The 21,639-nt window shown below is 38.5% G+C and overlaps 1 protein-coding gene across 5 annotated transcripts in view; it reads left to right on the top strand.

Annotated features, from left to right (window-relative positions):
• calcr (calcitonin receptor) overlaps positions 1–21,639 on the top strand; it is a 401,799-nt gene that overhangs the window by 274,676 nt on the left and 105,484 nt on the right. For all 5 annotated transcript variants that reach the window (XM_039736983.1, XM_039736984.1, XM_039736981.1 and 2 more), the window contains exon 6: positions 172–263. In XM_039736983.1, coding sequence (XP_039592917.1) covers positions 172–263 — 92 coding nt within the window. The remainder of the gene's footprint in view (positions 1–171; positions 264–21,639) is intronic.

The following is a 21,639-nucleotide window of genomic DNA, read 5'->3' as shown; positions in this document are numbered from 1 at the left end:
AAGTATTCTAACCTTCATTGACCAGTCTTATAATGCCACTAAATTAAATAAGGTTACTAACACATATTAAATACAGCTAAGGTATACAACCTATATATGATTGTTACCACAAACAAAGTTTGCATTATTAAATGAAGCACTTTATATTTTCTTTCTTTTTGACTTTTTTAGATGGCATACATACTCTATTACATGGCCATTGTTGGTCATGCTTTATCCATAGCTTCTCTTCTGATTTCTCTTGGGATTTTCTTTTATTTCAAGTAAGTGATTTTATTTTTAATGTAATACTATTCAAGTTTTTTTTATAATTTTATAGTTACATCCTAGATCAAAGTCATTTTAAAAATGAAAATTGCAGACTGAACAACTGATACCCACTATGAAATTTTTAATGTGGATCCCATTACTTACAGATTTATAATTTATGTTGACAGTTTGTTTTGTGTAACGAGTCAGTATTTTATATACACCAGATGTGCTTGGTGACAAATTCAGTTCTGCTCTTGTGTAATGCAGTTGAAGAAAATCTTTAATGTAGCAGCTTGCTCAAATCTAATGGCTAGGGTTGGTCTTTTAGTGCATTTAAACACAAAAAGGCTTGCATTACCTAAAATGTACTGTATATAGGTTCACAAACTTTTTACCAAAATGCAGCTGTCATATTCGGTAATATTGTAATATTGTATTGCTTTTCAAACAATTTTTTATTGAATTAGCAACAAATGACTAAGATACGCTGCTCTGGAAGCAAAGCAGGAACTGTGTGTGTTCATTTGAAATCAAAATCCTATCAGTTACTATTTATAGAAGACAGATGTCTATTGTATTGTTGAAAAACTTTGTATGGTTATAAAGAATTTTGTTTTATTTTATTTTTTTAAGTTCACTCAAAATGTGCTTTTTTAAAGAGTTATTCTCAGGCCTCTGAACAGATAAGGGAAAAATCTCGTTAATAGAAAGTTTTGATTAAAATGCTGTAATTCTTTAAACATGAAGTAATCAATGTGGCTATATATTTGATAGATAGATAGTATGATAGTCAAGTTGAAGTAAAATGTCAGTAATGTAGCCGTGAAAAATCATTAAGCTAGCACAGTGGTTACTATTTGTTAAGATAATGCCTTATATAAATAGAAACTCAAGCACATTTTGAAGAACAAGGTTCTAAATTCAAAATGCATTATGTAATGTAATGTACAATTCAATAATAATCAGTTATGTGCTTAATGGTCATTTGTGAAATGTGTGCATAAGACAATAAAAAAGAGTACCGAATCAACGATAAAGGAGGCACTTTTATTATCATTAATATCCACATGTTTGAATGATGGTTTATTCTAAGGGTAATGGAGACAAATGCAATGGCATTGATGTCTTTAATTCTTCTGTATAACAGAATGAAGAAAGTGGTCAAGATTTCCGGAGAATATCTGTCAAATGTTAACAGACAAAGAAACAATAGTTACAATATAAGGAGGTGAATAAAGTATGGTGGTAAACACAAGATACTGTAAATATCATCCCTTGTCTGATTATGCTTAGCTTGAAACCACAGAATTCAAATCCTAATCTAGCGTGACCCTGTAGTCTACTGCCTGTTTTACAGTGGAAATTACTTTCTGTGTTTGTGTGTATTTTAGTAAAAATTCAGTATTATTTATAAAACACTGTGTCACAAAAACGAGACATGAACAGATAAAGGTTTGGGGCTGCAAAAGTCGTTTTTATCAGAAAAATAGCACTGAAGTGCATACAACTGAGTCCAGAACAAGACTGAGGGAAAAGGGGCAGGTTTTTAAAGGGGAAGACAGGAAGTGAGGTCATAAGGATCGGGCACGTGTTCTTCATTCATTGGATCGAGCCTGGACGTGACGTCAGAGGGGCCGGAGGCGGTAAGGTCTAGTTCCATTGGCTCGGTCCCAGAAGTGACGTCAAGAGAGCCAGGTGGAATCTCCCGGGAATGGTCTACAGGAAAGGGAGAAAAAGAGTCAGTGCACTTTGTCACATCCCGGCATGCCTCAGAACTGCCTTCACTCAAGCCCTTTAGCTGCCTCCCATGCACACGTGTGTGACAACTGGCAGCTATTATGTGCCTAACTTAAATGTATAATTAATAAATATCTTCAATATTCATCTAGCATACTGTCAAGTAGTTAGGTAAAATAAGGTGATTAGCAGCCATGTTTATGACTGTAAATAAAATGGCATAATAACAAGGACCCTGGCTGACCTTAACTAGTAATAACACTGTACATTATGAGGATTTTAGAGGTCAATGCAAGATATAATAACATTTTTACATCATGGAACAATTCTTATCCACCCCTATGCAAAGTTACTTGGTCTTTCCGGAAAAAAGTGTCATTTATTCATGTAAATTTGTGACATTTTGATGATCGGTCTTCTCAAGATGATATAGGCGACTTGCAGGATTACTGCTTATTCACCTACCTGATCTTGAAAACAAATGTAAAATTTTATTTCAATCTCTATTAGAGTGAAATGAGTGAAATAACAAAATGGCAAAAGATTTTATCTTTTCTGTAGCTTAACTAGATGAGTCTTTTTTCTTTTCATAACGCAAAAGATCCTCCAGAATTGTTATATTATGAATTGAGTTTATTGTATTCAACAGGTTGATGCTTACTTAATGCACTAATAGTAATCACATGGCATTTGTACTGTACATTGTGTAATTTTATAAACCAATTTACTTACTCACCATTAAAAACATTTTGTCCATATCTGATACTATAGTCATTAAAACTTAGTAAGAATGTTATTAGTTAATAAAAACAATTCACAGTTTTAATAACAACAAAACATAACATTTATAACATTTTCAGACCTGCTTAGTCCATGTCAGGACCACTGGAGGGGATGGAGCATATCCTCCTGGCAGCACATTCAGGTACCCAATGCCAGTCTTGGTTGATGTAGCCAACAATCTCCATTGAAACCAAAGTTCTACTATTAGGTATTCGAAGCAGTCAACCATCTTCATCAATGCTGGCCATGATTCACCGCTGTATTAAGATATTTGGCATTCATTTGATGATACTTAGTCTGGGCAATACTGTGATTCCTAAGGGATCCTCCCCTCACATCTAAAAACATGAAAGCCCACCTTCTCCATGTTCTTATCCCAATCTACATATTCATGGTAGGTAAAAATCAGAAACTTCAAAGCAGGTAATATATTTTTTTTCTTTATATGCGAGATTTAAAACAAAAAGTAAACCTAAAACAAACATAGATGACGGTGAAAAGTATATTATTGGACTGTCTTAAATGATTAGAATTATGAAAATAATTGGATGACCATTAAGGGGGCACAAAGGAGTTAGAAGTTATAGAGAACTGCTTTTACTGCAAGAAAGATATGACAGCACAAAGTCACTGCTTGCTGTCTGTGAATTTGGAGCACATGTAGGATTAGAAAGCAAGCTCCTGTTGTATCATTGTCAGTTTGTAGATAATTCAGGGATGGTGGGGTGTTGTTGTCATATATGCCACAAACAACAGCAAAGGGAAGAAGAACCAGAAGAGAGAGAGAGATTGATTATATGCATTGTGGAAGTAACCATTTACAATAACAAGCAGCCTGTTCCAGAAACTTTACCGTGCCGCTGTCTGCCAGATGTTTTTGCTCTTGCTTTAGAATGGTTAACATACAGCACTCACTTCAGCTCTGTTCATAATTTACTAGGATACTTAAACAGGGTATTTTAACTAACCTAGGACAATGTTTCGGAGTTCTCTAATCCTTAACTACATGTGTTTTTTTAGATTTTTCTATTTTTCATTTCTTCACCTGCACAATTTGTCAAACATTCTATATTTTGTAATTGTATTTTTGAATAATCAGGGCATGGACCCTGGCTTTCTGTGATTGTGCTGCTGTTCCCTGGTGGTGTTAAGTCAGCTTACATAAGTTGTTCTCCCATGAAGTGAATACTTCATTGGCACATGCAGGATAAGCCCTGGAGACCACGCTTGAGGCTAAAGAGTGGGTACAGGTGTGGGCTGTTAAAAGTTACTCATGTTCTTTGGACTGTAAAGACAGAAGGTGATGGTAGACATACTTTTGAAGTCCCTGCAAACACAGCAGGTCATCATCTGATTTTAGAATTAATGCCATGGGATGTTAAGTCTTAATGTTAGATCATTCATTAATATGTTATCCATTATTCAAGGGTTCTTTACACTTTGTCGTGGTCCTTATATTATAGCTATGACAAAATATGACAGATGGTTTCATTGGGATGCCCAGCAGTTTGTTTGGCTCCTAGCATGTTTAATAAATCTTTGATTACATTTTGTTGCTTTTCAAATGTGATTGATGTTTTATGCCATTTTCTCTAATTATGCCATATTTGTGACAGTTGGTATGAATGCAGTTGCATGTGCTAGTAGTCTTCTTTATTGCTACAAACTTAATTAAGAACGCGAGTCAAATTCACTACTAGTCTGAAGTTTGTTTGGTGAATACTGATTCCTTCTGAGAATAAAGATTATAACAATAGAGACTGAGGAAAATATAAGTACAGTAGAATACCTGGAACTCTTCTGTTTACAGCGCAATTGATTTTTTCAGTCCCTTCTTCTACAGTATTTATATTGGAACATAGAACAGTTTTGACAAGAACAAAGAGCAAAGCTCATCAATCCTATTCACCTAATACTGTAAAAAATAATATTGAGTCAATGTTTGAAGGCGTGGTGGGCTGGCACCCTGTCTGGGGTTTGTTTCCTGCCTTGCGCCCTGTGTTGGCTGGGATTGGCTCCAGCAGACCCCCGTGACCCTGTAGTTAGGATATAGCGGGTTGGATAATGGATGGATGGATGTTTAAAGGTCCCTAAAGAACTACAGATCACCTCATTACTTGTCTGCCTAAAAAATAAGTTAAGCCATCCAGGAATAAAAAATATGTCACCTTCCTGAACAAACACATTTGTTTGTCACACAGTTCAGTAAGAGCAAATAAGACAGATCATGATCTTGCTAAAGCCAGGCATATAATATTACATCTGCAGACAACCATGAGTGAATTTTGCTTAAAACTGGGTGGGAACAATTAGACGGCTCACTGAGTGTCACATTTCTAAACCAACTGAACTCCTCATAAAGGCGGTACACAAAGTAGGGGTGGTGATTTTGAACTGCAAAGATCAGATGTGCTCTCATTAACCTGGTCCAACAGAGTGAAAGCTTTTGTTTACAATGAACCATCTACAGTCGAAAAGAATTCTAAAAAACTGTACTAGGCATGTTAATGTGTGTTGTGTGCACAGAGGGCACATTGCATGTTTTAAAAATAAACAATATGATGCAAGGGAAAAACCTTTCTGTAGCATCAGATTATACATTACATTTGATAGCATTAATGGACGAGTGGTAAACATAAAAAATATGTTGTCACAGGTGCGGTGTGTGCTCTCTGTTCAGTGTTATGACAAAAGTGTAGGAGTCAAAGTAAGCTTGAAAGAATTGGCATTTATATACACGAAAATATTAACTGCAAAATATGCGTGTGTGTGTATCTTTCTCCATTGTCGCAGCGCTCATTCCAATGTGCAAATTAATTAATAAACTTCAGATAATGATTCAGATGATTGAATGACAGCAATTTCAACTTTTTATTTTCTCTCAGTATCAAGTCTTTTGTTCAGTTTCTTTTGCTCTTTCCCTAAAACCCCAGCAGCGGTTTAAAATGCACGGACTGGAGAGATTGGAGGCGGACATTTTAGGAAGAAACCCTGTGGTTGTGGCCTTTGCAGTACAGCATTTTGCCGCTGTTCCCAAACGTGTATTCTCATTAAGAGTCACATCTGGTCTCACGAAACTAAACAGATCACCATGACCCTGTACACACTATACAAATTTAAATAAAATCACTGTTAAAAATGGTTTACCCTAACTGTATAAGTTTATGTTTATTAAATCTTATTAAAGGAACAGTATTACTCACCACACTGTGCTTGAGAAGCCCCTACAATCTAATTCAAATTAGGAAGTGGAAAAGTATTAGGCTTTATTCTTCATATTTTTAAATTATTTTACTATATATCCTATTTCCCTGCAGACAAAAACACAGGTGATGCTTTCTCATATCATCATGTTATATCATGGTGGACACAAAACCTAAGCCTACAGTATATTTCCTTCTGAAAATTTTTTAGGCTGTCTTAATATTAAGAGAATTCTATATATTTTTTTAAATTAAGGTAATTTAAGCATCATTTTTATTGGATAAAGAACAAGTGGTTAAAAACCTGTGATTAGACACTTTAGATCACAATTAGATTACTTATAGTTAGAATGTAGTACTAGGGTGTTGTACCATGTTAGCCATTATGAATGTAGAGAAGAGCCAAGCAAAATGACACCTTTTATTGGCTAACTAAAAAGATTACAATATGCAAGCTTTCGAGGCAACTCAGGCCCCTTCTTCAGGCAAGATGTAATACAGAAACTGAAGTTTCCTGTGTTTATATCCACACACTAGGACAAGAAACAACAATGGTAAATGTTTAAAGGAAAAATCTTAAATGTAAAAAATGAATAGGTTCACTCAGGCTAAGATTAATTTAACAAGAGAGAGAAGAACAATTTATGGTCAAGAGATTTTTGGATAAGATAATTGTCCAACAAAGTCCTTTGAAGTCTGTGATGAGTTTTTCAGAACAATATGGGTCTGTAGATAGGTTATCTGTGTCAGTCTGAGAGATGCAAACAGTCCTCATACCCGGCTATAAAACTCTTGTCTCTATTTAAGCCATGCTGTAATGTATTAAATTTGAACATGAGCTTAACTTCCCATTCTTTTCTCTCTTGCTGCGTTTTGAAGTTGCCCATAAGCACTGTGACTTTAAAGTCCCTCTCACAGTGTCCATGGCTGTTGAAGTGGGCTGCTACAGGAACATCTGTGTTGCCATATTTAATGTGGAATCTGTGCAAATTCATTCTCTGGCGGAGTGTTTGTCCAGTTTCTCCCACATAGAGTGCAGTGTCAGGACATTTCATGCAGAGAATTAGGTAGACAACATTGGATGATCTGCAGGAAAATAATCCAGTCGGCAGTGTGGTATAACTATACGGTCTGTATTGTAGATGTGGGCACACGTTTTACATCTTTTCTGTAGGCAGGGAGATGTGCCATTTGCTGTCAGTTCATTTAGGGAGCTTCGGACAATAAGTTGCTTATAGTTAGAATGAATGAGAATTTCTTTTATGATTTTTTATACTTAATAAAATCCAAATATTCTGAAAACAAAATCATTCCATTTGAAATATACAAAGTATTTGGTGGTGCATAATACTGTAAAACATAAAAAATGATATAGTGCTTAATACATTTTTTACATTTCCATTATTCTATTCAAGATGCACCCTACAGCCAACAGCAGACATTTTTGTCTTCATTTTTTCATTATTCCACAGTCAATCGAGAACCATCAAAATAGCAATTGTCAAATGAGTAAATGTAAGGAGCTACGTAATAATAAACATGCGTCTGCCTGCATTTTCATTCATTGGTGTTATGGTGATAAAACCCATTCAACCTATTTTATTTTCTTCCTTAGAACAGTCCTTGGCAGTCGTCGAGCCAAGAGGAGAAGCAAGAACATATCTTTATTTGCACAGAGTGTGCACAAATACCTCAGTCCATAGAGTGAGTTTATCCTCACTTTCTAAAAGGGTGTTCATTACTCACTTACCTCATTTTAATCTTGATAATTACTTTGGTGGCTCCTCTAAGAAGAGGAAAAAACCTCACATGCTTAAGCTTTAAGCAACATTTAGTTAACCCTTTATTTACATTCAATCCTTATCTTTATGTTTAATAATTCATTGTTATAGCTTCATATAAGTATATACAGTATTTGTATTAAATTGTAAAAAGGATTATAAGTTGTCTAAAAGTTTTGTAAAGCCTGCTTTGGGGTGTGCCTCATTTTTGATGGTAAGACTCATTTGACAGGCCTACTCAAATGAAAAACCTCAGATGTTCCTGTAATGTTTGAATGAAAGGGTATACCCCAGTAGCTGCTTTAAGACGTTTAGACTTGATCCCTTACAGATTCTGTTTTATTTTTCCAGCTTCTCTGGAGTTTTGAAATTTTTTTCTGTCCTCCCCAGCATGCATGCTTTTTCATTATTTTTTATTTTATTCAGTCTGAGTTTTAATTTACATTTTAAGTCATGTTCCATTGTAAACATAATTGCAGGTTACTGCCACATTAAAGCGTTGCTTATTTTAAAACCATCCAGGTTGAATTCATTTTAATAATATCTAAGCAGCATTTACTACCGAATAATTATAAAATAAGCTAGATCTGAAATGACATTAAAGTGGTTGAGTCATCTCAGCTATAATTAGAACTGCATTTATTAAATCTGTGTGGTATCTGTATATTGTTTCAGTCAAATTTTTGCTTATGAAATAAAAAAAGGAGAAAACTGAGAAATCATTGACATGAGGCAGGGTGACAGTCATTTTCCAGATGTTTGAACCACAACAACAGGAAAAACCCTCCAGCATACAACTAACACAAATATATGTAGCCAAACCGCTAGAAAAGGCATAATAAGGGACCAAACCTAAAATGACGGCTGTGTTTCAAAATGATTGTTTTTCATTAAACCTAATTTATTATGCTTCACTTCAAAAATGCACACATCATGAACAGGAAACTAAAGGCTAATGGGAATTACTTTTTGAATTGAAGACCTGCCTCTCTCTTTCTCTAAGTCATTTGCTGGTCAAGAGTCCTGTCTTCAAAAAGTGACTCCCTTTAGGATTCCTGCTTAAGATGTGTGTGCTGTGTATTCCAGAAGTAACTATTTAATGACATTTTAGCAAAAAAAAATGCATTTTGAATATTTTTTTTTTATTAATTTTATTGCAATCCATACAAAGCAATCAAGTTTTTACAAAAAGAAAAATTGAGTTAAGAACAGATCGATCCCCACCCTGAGAGAGAGAGCAAGCCAAACGGCGTAAAATTTAAGGCTTGTAAACATACCTAAATTAATAAATTCTCTGTGCTTTATGAACTTATTTTAAAATATTACTGATCAGATCCTGCCACGTTTTGAAAAAAGTCTGCACGGATCCTCTAACTGAGTATTTGATTTTTTCCAATTTCAAATAATATAACACATCGGTTTCCCACTGACTTAAAAGAGGAGAGTTTGGGTTCTTCCAGTTTATCAGAATAAGTCTGCGTGCCAAAGTGTAGTGAATGCAATCACAATTTGTTTGTCCTTCTCCACTTTAAGCCCTCTGGAAGAACCCCAAACACAGCTGTTAATGGGTTAGGAGGGATTGTGAGTCCAAGGCTGTCTGAGAGGTAATTAAAAATTTTTGTCCAGAATAATGTTAATTTGGTGCAGGCCCAGAACATGTGACCTAGTGAGGCTGGGACTTGGTTGCAACGTTGGATCATGCCCTGGAAACATTTTGGAGAGTTTTAGTCGAGACAGATGTGCTCAATATATAATTTTGAGTTGTATAATTGTATGCTTTGCATATGGAGCTCGAGTGAATTCTCTGCATTGCTACTTTCCACTCCTTTTCTGATATATTAATTGAGAGATCTTTTTCCCAGTGTCCTCTTGGATCTTTGAAAGGGAGGGATTGTAAAATGATTTTATATATTGTAGAGATGGAGTCTAAGTCCTTGAGATTGAGCAATATTTTTTCCAGCATGGATGAGGGTGCAAGATGAGGAAAATCTGGAAGGTTCTGTTTAACAAAGTTCCTGATTTGAAGATAGTGAAAGAAATGTGTAGCTGGAATGTTAAATTTGGAATGTAATTGTTCATAGGATGCAAAGACGTTGTCTATATAAAGATCTCTAAGCAAGTTAATTCCAAATTTTTCCAGATATTAAAACTGCATATGTTTGTGAAGGTTGAAAGAGGTGGTTCTCTTGCAGAGGTGCCACAGATAGAAGCTTCTCCGTCTTAAAATGCTTTCTACATTGGTTCCAGATTCTAAGTGAGTGGAGCACAATTGGGTTATTAGTGTATTGCCGATAACGTGTGTTTATTGGAGCACAGAGCAAGGAATACAAAGAAGTACTGCAGGATTTTACTTCTATTGCGGTCCAAGCCTGTGTATGTTCTTCTATTTGTGTCCAGGTTCTTATCGCCTGTATATTTGCTGCCCAGTAATAAAACTGGAAGTTAGGTAGAGCCATGCCGCCTTCTGCCTTTTGTCTTTGTAGGGTCGCTCTTTGATGTGTGGATGTTTTGAATTCCAAATAAATGAGGTTATTGTTGAATCTAATTGCTTAAAGAATGATTTATTAATGTATATTGGATGTTTTGAAATAAAAAAAGGAGCTTAGGAAGAATATTCATCTTAACAGTGTTAATTCTTCCAGCTAGTGTGAGATGAAGGGTTGACCATCTATGCAAGTCTTGTTTAATTTTTTCCATGCAGACGGTGAAATTTTGTTGATATAGAGCTTTATGTTTACTTGTGATGTTTACCCCTAGGTATTTAAACTGTTCTGCAATGATAAAAGGTAGGGTATCTAATCTAATATTATATGCTTGAGAATTCACTGGAAAGAGTACACTTTTATTCAGATTAATTCTGAGACCAGAGATCTTTTGAAATTCTGTGAGTGCTGCTAAGACTGCAGGCACAGAATTTTCTGGGTCCGATATATACAGTACCATGTCATCTGCATATAATGAGATTTTCTGTTCCAGTCCTTCTCTGCTAATCCCCTTTATCTGATCAGTATTTCGACAATGTATTGCCAGTGGTTCAATGGCAATTGCAAACAGCAGCGGTGACAAGGGCATCCTTGTCTAGTGCCACGTTCTAGTTTAAAGTAGTCTGAGCAAATGTTATTGATGCAAACTGAAGCTTCTGGGTTAGTATACAGTAATTTAATCCATGCACAAATGTTCGGGCCAAACCCAAACTTCTCCAATGTAGTAAAAAGGTATTTCCATGTCGAATGTTTTTTCTGCATCCAATGATAATAATATTTCTGGGGTGTTTGATTTAGTTGGTGAGTATATTACATTAAACAGGCGTCGAAGATTTGAAGATAAGTGTCGGCCCCTAATAAATCCAGTTTGGTCTTGTGATATTACCGAGGGGAGCACTTTCTCCATCCTTCTAGCTATGATTTTAGAGAGTATTTTAACGTCGTTATTCAGAAGTGAAATTGGTCTGTATGATGCACATTGTAATAAGTCCTTATTTTGTTTTGGAAAACAGTGATTAGTGCTTGGCGAAAGGTTTGTGGAAGAGATTGGTTATCTCTGGCTTCTGTAAATGTTGCTAATAGGAGGGGAGCTAGCTGAGCGGAGAATTTCTTGTAAAACTCTGCAGGGTAGCCGTCAGGGCCTGCTGCTTTTCCACCTTGGAGTGACTTTATAGCATCTAGTAATTCTGATAACGCCAGAGGTTTATCCGCTGTAATGGATGGCCGGCCATTTATCCCGGCCAATATCCCCAAGCCGCCAGGTGGAGCCCTCCTTGCAGCGAGGAGGTCCCCAGAAGACCAGCAGGGCATCATGGACATTGGAGTTTTTATGCAAAGCCCTGCTGGATGCCGTGGGGGCCACAGGAGGGAGCTGCAGGGAGGACCGAGGGCTTTTTCGTGCCCTGTGACCCGGAGGTTCGTCACAGGAAGAGCGACGGACTTCCGGGTTGAAGAAAGGGACTATTTACCCTGACCCGGAAGGGAAAAGGACTTGTGGACTATTGGGCAGAAACACTTCCGCGTCAGGGATTATAAAAGGACTGTGGGAACTCCCAGACAACGAGCTGAGCTGGGTGGTAGGAGGGCAACGCGTCTGGGAGCTGGAGGATTGGTTTATTTGTTTATTATTGTGGTTTATTGTAATTTATGAGTATTGTGGAGGAGAGTGTGCTTTGTGCACTGTGGCAAGAAAATAAAGTCAACTTGAGGACTTTTACCTGGTGTCTGGAGTCGTGGACAGGGGTTCAAGGGAGCGAGGGCGCCCCCTATCGTTCACACCGCACTAAAAGCGTCTATTTGTGGTATCTGTAATGTATCCAGAAACGCATTAGATTGTGTATTGTCTTCTTTAAACTCAGTAGTATATAGGGATTTATAGTAGTGTCTGAAAGTGTGCATTATATTTTTGTGTTCGACGATTTTATCTTCGTTCGTGTTGGTGATTACCGAGATTGCGTTGTGCACCTCTTGCTTGTGAATTTGTTGAGCTAAAAGCTTATTTTGCATGTTTTGAACATACAACTGGATAACTGACACTAGGATTATGTGAAATAAGTGACATGATTTTTTTTCTTCTTTCCATTGACATTTTTAACATTATTTTCAGTTGTTCAGCACTGGTCACTATTGTCATGAACAGGAAACTAAAGGCTAATGGGAATTACTTTTTGAATTGAAGACCTGCCTCTCTCTTTCTCTAAGTCATTTGCTGGTTAAGAGTCCTGTCTTCAAAAAGTGACTCCCTTTAGGATTCCTGCTTAAGATGTGTGTGCTGTGTATTCCAGAAGTAACTATTTAATGACATTTTAGCAAAAAAAACATGCATTTTGCATGTTTTGAAATTACAACTGGATAACTGACACGAGGATTATGTGAAATAAGTGACATAATTTTTTTTCTTCTTTCCGTTGACATTTTTCATATTATTTTCAGTTGTTCAGAATTGGTCACTATTGTCATAACACTATCACTTATGTGATATCATATGACACTATTATGTCATAAAGGTTTTTTCTCTCCTTTCTGTATGAAAACATGAGATTAAATTTTTTCTCACCCACCAATACAAAGTACACGTGGTAAGTAACATATAAAAAATCTTACATATGCCTGTTTTGGTTGTGGGAAGAAAACTGCAATATTCCAAAATAAAAAAAAAACAAGCAGATATACAGACATAAGAAGAAAGAGAAAACTCTTCACAGACTGTCTCCATGTTTGGGTTTTAATCCAGTTTCCTGTCACTTTTTAAGAATAGTGCTAAGCGCTTCTCAGCTGTGCCATCTACTTTAATTCCACTGTGGCTTTACGATTCCATGACTGATGTATTTCATTTACTGATTAACTGAAGATTCATATGATTTCATATTAAAAAGTGCTATTTAAACGTAAAAGATCTTTTTTTTTTATCAAGTGACTGGACAGTACAACTGAAAAATGTAATTAGAAGGTCAGCCTTAAGTAATTCAATTTTTTTCTTCTGCAAGGACTGGGGTTTAACATGTATTTGTTCAATGTAGTTTTTGTCAATATGAAGTCATCAGAAGGCTAGGATTATCACTGCTGGCCATGCAGGAGTCATACTTATATAGAATGGCAATCATGTCCATGCCCGGTAGAATTGCAAATCTGAGCGATCAGTGATACCTTGGTTCTCCTTTACAAGAAAATCTTAGTGAATGCACTTCAAGAACTCCAAGTACCACAAATAAAAGCCTACAGAGAAGACAGTTGTGAAGTGAACCACTAGACTTAATCATTTTTGTTTGTTTTGCATATTGTTACTAATAACACACCATTCTCCATCCTGCCTAACTGAATTTAGGGTTGTAGTTAGGCCAGGATGTATTCTGGCAGCAGAGAACATAAGGCAGAAAGCAGTGCTGGGTAGGGGAACTGTCCACTGAAGGGCCGAATCACACTATCCACACTCATAAAGAGCCAATTTAGAATATCCAGTTAACCAAAAGTACATGTCATTGGTATGTGTGAATATAATCTTAAACTCATATGTGGTAAAAACAAACTAATGTTTCTTAATTTCATTTCAGTAACTTTAAATTTGGTAATGATAGGTGATCCTGTATACTTGAGACTAACTGAAGTGAGTGGTTCCCATTAGTAAAATGCATTTTGAGTGTTCAACTGTAAACTAAACCGTCAGTTTTTTTTCCTGCATACACTGCTGATCCTGAACTCTGTGGAGGGTGTGATTCACTTTACTTCAGCCAATTTTCAAGTGCAGTCTTGAAACTTTATGACTACCACCACATTTGGCTCAAAGTATTACCATGAAAATGCAAATTTAGACACACTATTACTGAGTTACTTTAAAATAATTCATTTTTAAGCTTCATCAAAAAAAAAAAGAATGAAATTGTGTACAAATTAACACATTTTTCTGTTTTTTGTTAATGAATGCCTTTTTTTAAATGGCATGCAAGTTACCAGGAGAAAAAAACTTGCAAATGTCCCTCTTATTCAGAAAGTGCCACTTTTACTTTCCAGAGGCTATCTTTTGTGTTCTCTGACTTACACTAATCTCCTCTCTTGAACTGCCTAGTGTAAAATAATTATATAAAGTTTATAAAGTAAACAGTTGTAGTTGTTTGGTGCCACTCAGATTCACACCATCGAAGGGAATGCTGATTTATTTATTTTTTAGCTTGGATTGCAGGTATGCACCCAGCCTTGGCCCGACCCACACCCGCTCACAGAGAGAGACACAACATCCAATAAATCAAATAAATGAATGATTAATGTATTAAAAAGAAAGTAAATTTAAACAAGAAATAATCAGATAAGTTTCCCCTTTCCCTTCAGTGACAACAAATACAACACACAACAATTAAAACCTACGACAATGTCCATGAATCAGCCTGATGTAATGAATGCTGATGAAGCTTGCTATGAACTGTAGAAGTGAATATAAAGTTTGTCCTACCATTTCTGAAGTGTTTCGGGATGAGATACGTGGGAGCGCTCCCTCCAACGAAGAAGATACAGACAGATACGAGACAAAACTTGAATCCAACACAACAGTAATGCAAGACTACCACATAATATTCACCCAGACAAAATGGCGACAGTTCTGACAAACAAACAACGGTGCTCCTTATTCCGTTTTCCCGGATCCCTTTTAAAGTTCCCACCAGCCCTTCTTGTCCCCAGTAGCCCCTGTGCCCATTGCAGACATCTAATCAGGGCAATACTCTCGAGGCAGCTGGGAAATGGAGTTCCTTAAGTTGTAGCACTGCTACACAGTCACATTTCATTTAAAATAAGGAGGTCTGATATGTACAACCCAGTCAGTTTCAACAAAAAAACAAAATTCATATAGTTATTTTGAAACGTTCCCATGATCAGAGCCATTCCTAGACCTGAAGCCCAACTGCTCTCTTAGTAAATAAATGGCTATGAGAGGTGCACTATTTTGTTTTTTTGAAACAGCTCTCAACTGGTGATAGCAGTACAGTATAATGACTTGAAGGGGTGTTTGGGTGGATCAATTCCCGGTCCTTCATACAAGCACAAGAACTTATAAATCCCTAAGGATATCTGAACATGGATGCTGTTAATAACACAGTATTGGTGTAGCTCTATGCTGACTGGTATTTCTAACGCCCCACATATTTTCAAATAGATGGTGCCGGTGACAGGTTGTGGGTCCCTCTTCAACAATGACTTTAAATTTTACAGTATGTATTTGAAAAGTCCGCAAGCAATCTACTACCTAACTGTTTAACTTCTTGGTAGCTTTCTGAGGTGCATCACTGATGAATGAATATAGAAAGTAACCATCGGACAGACAGAAAAATTCCAAGATTTATTATTATTTTTATTAACATTATTATTTTTTAAAATATACAGTGTCATAAAAACGAGTCCAAGACATTATAAAGGTTTGGGGCAGCCACCCGTATATTGTTTTTCCTAGCTGCAAAAGGGTTTCCTTTATCAAATAATCAATGTGCATCTCACAGAGTCCAAAACAGAACTGCTATAGTAGCCTAAGATGGAGGCTTTAACACTAGAATTACCAGAGCCTACGAAAAAACTCGTAATTCCGTCCCACCTTAAACTGCTTCTTAAATCCCTTTACACCTCTCCGCCAGCGTCCTTTGTCTTCTAAATGTGCTGATAAAGAGAAGCCGGCTATTCCATCCCCCCACCAATTTAGAACGTGCACGAACTTCTCTCAGCTCAGGCCTTGATTGAGTATCTGGGAGTGAAGTGGAGTTTTAGAGTGGAAATAATAGATCGTTGTTTGGAACACACGCATTTCATGTCTGTTCAGTTTCTACAGTAATCTGTGTCAACACATTGTTAAAACAGAAACTTTTTTATATTCTAGTAGTAGATGACAAAATGTAGGCATAAACTATATAATGTATGAAGCCTGAAGTCCAAATAGCAAAGAAACATTTTCACAAGAATAACACAATTGCACTTTTATTCAAACATATAACTCCAGAAACAAAAAGCCGCCTTAACATGCGACATTGACACCAGTTTACTGTAACTGACTCCGTGGCTCAATAGACTCAGGCCCCGCTTGGGAATCAAGGGGTCGCGGGTTCGTTCCTGCGTTCCTCTGTTTTGAGAAGTAAACTGCTCTTAGTCTTACTGTTTTAAAGTAAAAGCATACTTTTGATTTCAGTCTGTAACAGCTGGTGCAGTTTATGATCCTTGTAAAGGCTAGCTTTTTTTTTTATTCACTTTTCATTCTCTTAGTCGCGTTCAGAATCAATCCATACAACCCCATCTGACACGGCTGTTTTCACTAAAGACGCGCTATAGCTTTGCAGTGTACCACGATGCATACTAACGCACAATCACCAACCGCCCCCCATACCCCCCCGGTTTTGACATACAAACGCTGGCGAAGCTGCCTTCTTCGTATCTCACCGTCACTTGCTTTTCGTTTTATTGAGTGTTCCTGCCAGTCCCCGCATGTTGCTGTATGCTTTTTCTTTTGTACTACAGGACATGCAGAGGAAAGAATGGTAAAGACCAGTAACTTCGGCGCTATATGCAATCATCAGACACTCCCCATCTGTTTTGTTATACTTTTCAATACTTTTTATACTGCTCAAACGGGCATGCTCAAAAAATACACGTGTAATGCCACGAAAAGTGCATGCAGACACTTCATTTCTCAAAACAAAACAAGTGCACTTTTATTCAAAACTACCTGTATAACCGAAGAAAAAGAAAGCAAGTTACAGTAGGCGATTGATACGACAGCTTGCATGGTGCAATGCTAAGAAGTGCAGATTTTCATTCCGTGCTATATGAAATCATCACATTCAAATATTAACAGTTCCTACACACCCAAGGACCGTCCTTCCTACATTTACGACACGTGTACTTGTTGCAGTGTACACACCTCTCTGTGCTATGGTTTCTATTACACTGAATGAGCACCTGACACTGTACTTTCTTCCCTGGGAGAAGGTCCCGTCAGAGAATTTCCAGTTCCTGCATAAATTCACACCCGATCTGACGCTGTTCGTTTTCAAATAATATTGCATTAGTGCGATTATATTTTCACATATATTGTCTCTTTCTTTCAGGTGTGTAATAGAAACCACAGCATAGAGAGAAGTGTGTACACTGCTTCTTACAGGAAAAGGCGATGGAAAAAGTGCACTTGAATAAAAGTGCACTTTTGTTATACTTTTACACTAATATATGTTCCTGTGCTTGAAACGACACGGGCAGATGGGGAGTGTCTGATGATTGCATATAGCGCCGAACTTACTGCTCTTTACTATTCTCTCCTCTGCGTGCCCTCGAAAGTACAAAAGAAACAGAATACAGACGCGCTATACTGTAGCTCTGCGTTGTACCACGATGCATACTAACGGCCCCCCACCCGGTTCTAAAACACAGACGCTGGCGAAGCTGCATTCTTCGTATCTCACCGTCACTTGATTTTCTTTTTATTCAGTTTTATTGAGTGTTCCTGCCAGTGTCCGCATGTTGCTGTATGCTGGATAGAGAGAAGTGTGTACACTGCTTCTTACAGGACAGGAAAAGTGCATGGAAAAAGTGCACTTTTGTTATACTTTTACACCAATATATGTTCCTGTGCTTGAAACGACACGGGCAGATGGGGAGTGTCTGATGATTGCATATAGCGCCGGTTACTGGTCTTTACCATTCTTTCCTCTGCATGTCCTGTAGTACAAAAGAAAAAGCATACAGCAACATGCGGGACTGGCAGGAACACTCAATAAAACGAAAAGCAAGTGACGGTGAGATACGAAGAAGGCAGCTTCGCCAGCGTTTGTGTGTCAGAACCGGGGTGATTGTGCGTTAGTATGCATCGCGGGTACACTGCAGAGCTATAGCGCGTTTTAGTGAAAACAGCCGTGTCAGATGGGGTTGTATGGATCGATTCTGAACGCGACTGAGAGAGTGAAAAGTGAATAAAAAAAAAGCTAACCTTTACAAGGATCATAAACTGCACCGGCTGTTACAGACTGAAATCAAAAGTATGCTTTTATTCTAAAACAGTAAGACAAGAGCAGTTTACTTCTCAAAATGGAGGGGCGCAGGATCGAACCCGCGACCCCTTGGTTTCTAAGCGGGGACTGAGTCTATTGAGCCACAGAGTCAGTTACAGTAAACTGGTGTCAATGTCGCATGTTAAGGCGGATTTTTGTTTCTGCAGTTATATGTTTGAATAAAAGTGCAATTGTGTTATTCTTGTGAAAATGTTTCTTTGCTATTTGGACTTCAGGCTTCATACATTATATAGTTTATGCCTACATTTTGTCATCTACTACTAGAATATAAAAAAGTTTCTGTTTTAACAATGTGTTGACACAGATTACTGTAGAAACGGAACAGACATGAAATGCGTGTGTTCCAAACAACGATCTATTATTTCCACTCTAAAACTCCACTTCACTCCCAGATACTCAATCAAGGCCTGAGCTGAGAGAAGTTCGTGCACGTTCTAAATTGGTGGGGGGATGGAATAGCCGGCTTCTCTTTATCAGCACATTTAGAAGACAAAGGGCGCTGGCGGAGAGGTGTAAAGGGATTTAAGAAGCAGTTTAAGGTGGGACGGAATTACGAGTTTTTTCGTAGGCTCTGGTAATTCTAGTGTTAAAGGTCTTGAGAGGAACTGATGTCATCAAAGGGACCGGAACCAGAAGTGACGTCATCAAAGGGGCCGACTTCGGAAGTGACGTCATCAAAGGTGCCGGCTTCGGAAGTGACGTCATCAAAGGGGCCGGCATCGGAAGTGACGTTTTCAGAGGTGCCGGAACCTTGCAGGATTTCCCGGGAAAGGTCTGTAGGGAACTGAGAAAGACAGTCAGCGCACTCCGCCGCCCCCCGGTCGGATGTTTTATTACAATTACTTGAGCCCTTTAGCTGCCTCCTACTCGCACGTGTGTGACAACTGTAAATAAAAATAGAATAAAACATATTGTGACATTCTGGATAGTAATAATTTAAGGAAGTAAGTGGAAAATAACAGCATCAAAAAGGGAGACCAGGTTGAGCCGACGGAAGTCATTGCAAAACCTCCAACTGCCGTCAAACTTACTAACCAAGACAATTGGGCTGGACCAGGGACTAAAACTTTCCTCAATCACTCCTAGTTCCAGCATCCGCTTGATTTCCAGCTCCACTTCTGCTTTCTTTGCCTCAGGAAGTCTATAGGGGCGCTCTCGGACTATAACCCCTAGTTCAGTCACTATGTCGTGCGCAATCAGAGAGGTTCTTCTGGATTTTTCACTCACCACCTCTGAGACAGACAGGATGGCTGATTCCAGCTCCCGTCTTTGTCTATAGGTTAATTCCTCCCCGAAATTAAGGGTGTCTATGTGAGCAAAGAATGAGCAGGGCTGAGCGGAGGAGGGATCTGGCTCCCTCTCCTTCCACGGCTTCAGCAAGTTCACATGATAAACCTGCTCAGTTGGTTCTACGATTGGGTTGTTTCACCAAATAGCCGACCAACCCTTTTCTCTCCTTAATTTCATAAGGGCCTTGCCAATGGGCGAGTAATTTAGAATGAGAGGTGGGAATTAATACCATGACACGATCCCCCGGCTGGAATTTTTAGAATGTCGTGCCACAATCGTAATAACGGGCCTGTGCTGCTTGTGCCTCTTCCATATGACTTTTTAAAATAGGTCGAATTTTCTCAAATCTATCACGTAACTGTGTGATATATTCCAAAATATTTGTACAGGGAAGAGCCTCTCCTTCCCAATCTTCTTTCAAAATATCCAATATACCTCGGGGTTGTCGTCCGTATATTAATTCAAAAGGAGAGAACCCTGTAGAGGCTTGTGGGACTTCCCGATAGGCAAAGAGAACGAGGGGGAGGAGTTGATCCCAATTCCTCCCTTCCCCGCTGACCACCTTGCGAAGCTTCTGCTTGAGAGTCTGATTAAACCTCTCCACTAGACCGTCGGTTTAAGGATGATACACCGCAGTCTTTAAGTGCTTTATTTTCAGTAACTTGGCCGTTTCCCTGAACGTCTCCGAGGTAAAAGGTGTTCCTTGGTCCGTTAGGACTTCTTTAGGAATACCAACACGCGCAAATACTCCTACTAGTTCCCGTGCGATTGCTTTAGATGTAGCTGAGCGCAAGGGAACAGCTTCTGAATATCGTGTCGCATAATCCACGAGGACTAATACATATTTATGTCCTCAGACTGAGGGCTCCAAGGGTCCTACAATATCGACCCCGATTCGTTCAAAGGGGACATCAATTAAGGGAAGGGGAATGAGAGGAGCACGGTCCTTCTTAGGAATTTGGTGCAATTGACATTCTGGACAAGAAATACAAAAACGGCGAACCGCCTCATTAATTCCCAGCCAATAAAATCTGAGCTTAATCCGCTCTAAAGTTTTTTTGGAGCCTAAATGGCCTCCAAGGAGGTGGGCGTGAGCTAATTCACAAACCTGCCGCTGGTAAGGTAGTGGAATTAACAACAGTTTCCGAACCTCCGCCCCATGTTCCGCGACCCGATATAATAGATCATTTTCTATTACAAAGTGAAGTCCTTGTGGCATGGGCTGATGTGTGCGTTGGCAATTGACCAGGACTGCTGCATTTTTTGCAAATTTTAGGGATTCATCGTTCCACTGCTCCCTTTTAAAAGAAGCCAGTGTTTATTTAAACTGAAAGTAAAGAGAGAGAGAGAGAGGGTCCGGTCTGACCTCAAGGGGAGGGGATTCCTCCCGACTTGTCGAGGCGCAGGTGGATGACGTATTCGCCTGCGATGGACCAGGAATCTCCCCGTCCTCCTCATGGGCTTCCGTATCTCTCTCCGCTGGCTGTGTACACGGCATGGAGACAGCTTGAGACGAGTTTTCCCCATCTACAATGAGGCCTAAGTTTTTTATCAGGAGTAATCAATAGTTTACCGCATTTATTTTCTGGCCAGTCCCGTCCTAGAATCGCTAAGAAGGGAGGATTAGGGTGGATCGCCATGGGATGTTTTTTTAGCGTTCCTCCCTGACTCATGAAACACAGGGCTGTGTTGTACATCTGGAGGTCTCCGTGAATACATTTAATACTGGTGTTTTTTTTAATTCTCTGTCGCGGTAAAACATATTGGCAACCAACAATGGAATTGTTGCTGCCGGAATCAAACAGGGCAAGGAGTTTATAACTATTAATGACTACAAATCCTGTATTTGAACACGTCAGGGGGTTGGTAAGAGCACACAAACTATCTCCCCCCTTCCACCTACATCCTGCCTTGCTCCAGGGTAGGTTGCACGCCCGGAGGCCCGGGAACTCAGAAACAGGCTCCGATGTATGTGTAAGAGACTCATTCAGTAGGACATGATCTCTAGGAAATCCACTAGAGGGCCGTTCTGCTCTCCCAGAGTTTAAGACTGGCTTGGGCATTTTCAAGAGCTTTA

This window comes from Polypterus senegalus, chromosome 15 (genome assembly GCF_016835505.1).
Source record: "Polypterus senegalus isolate Bchr_013 chromosome 15, ASM1683550v1, whole genome shotgun sequence".
Lineage (NCBI taxonomy): Eukaryota > Metazoa > Chordata > Cladistia > Polypteriformes > Polypteridae > Polypterus > Polypterus senegalus.
The sequence above is the reverse complement of the archived record's forward strand: the minus strand, read 5'-3'. Positions and strand labels throughout refer to the sequence as shown.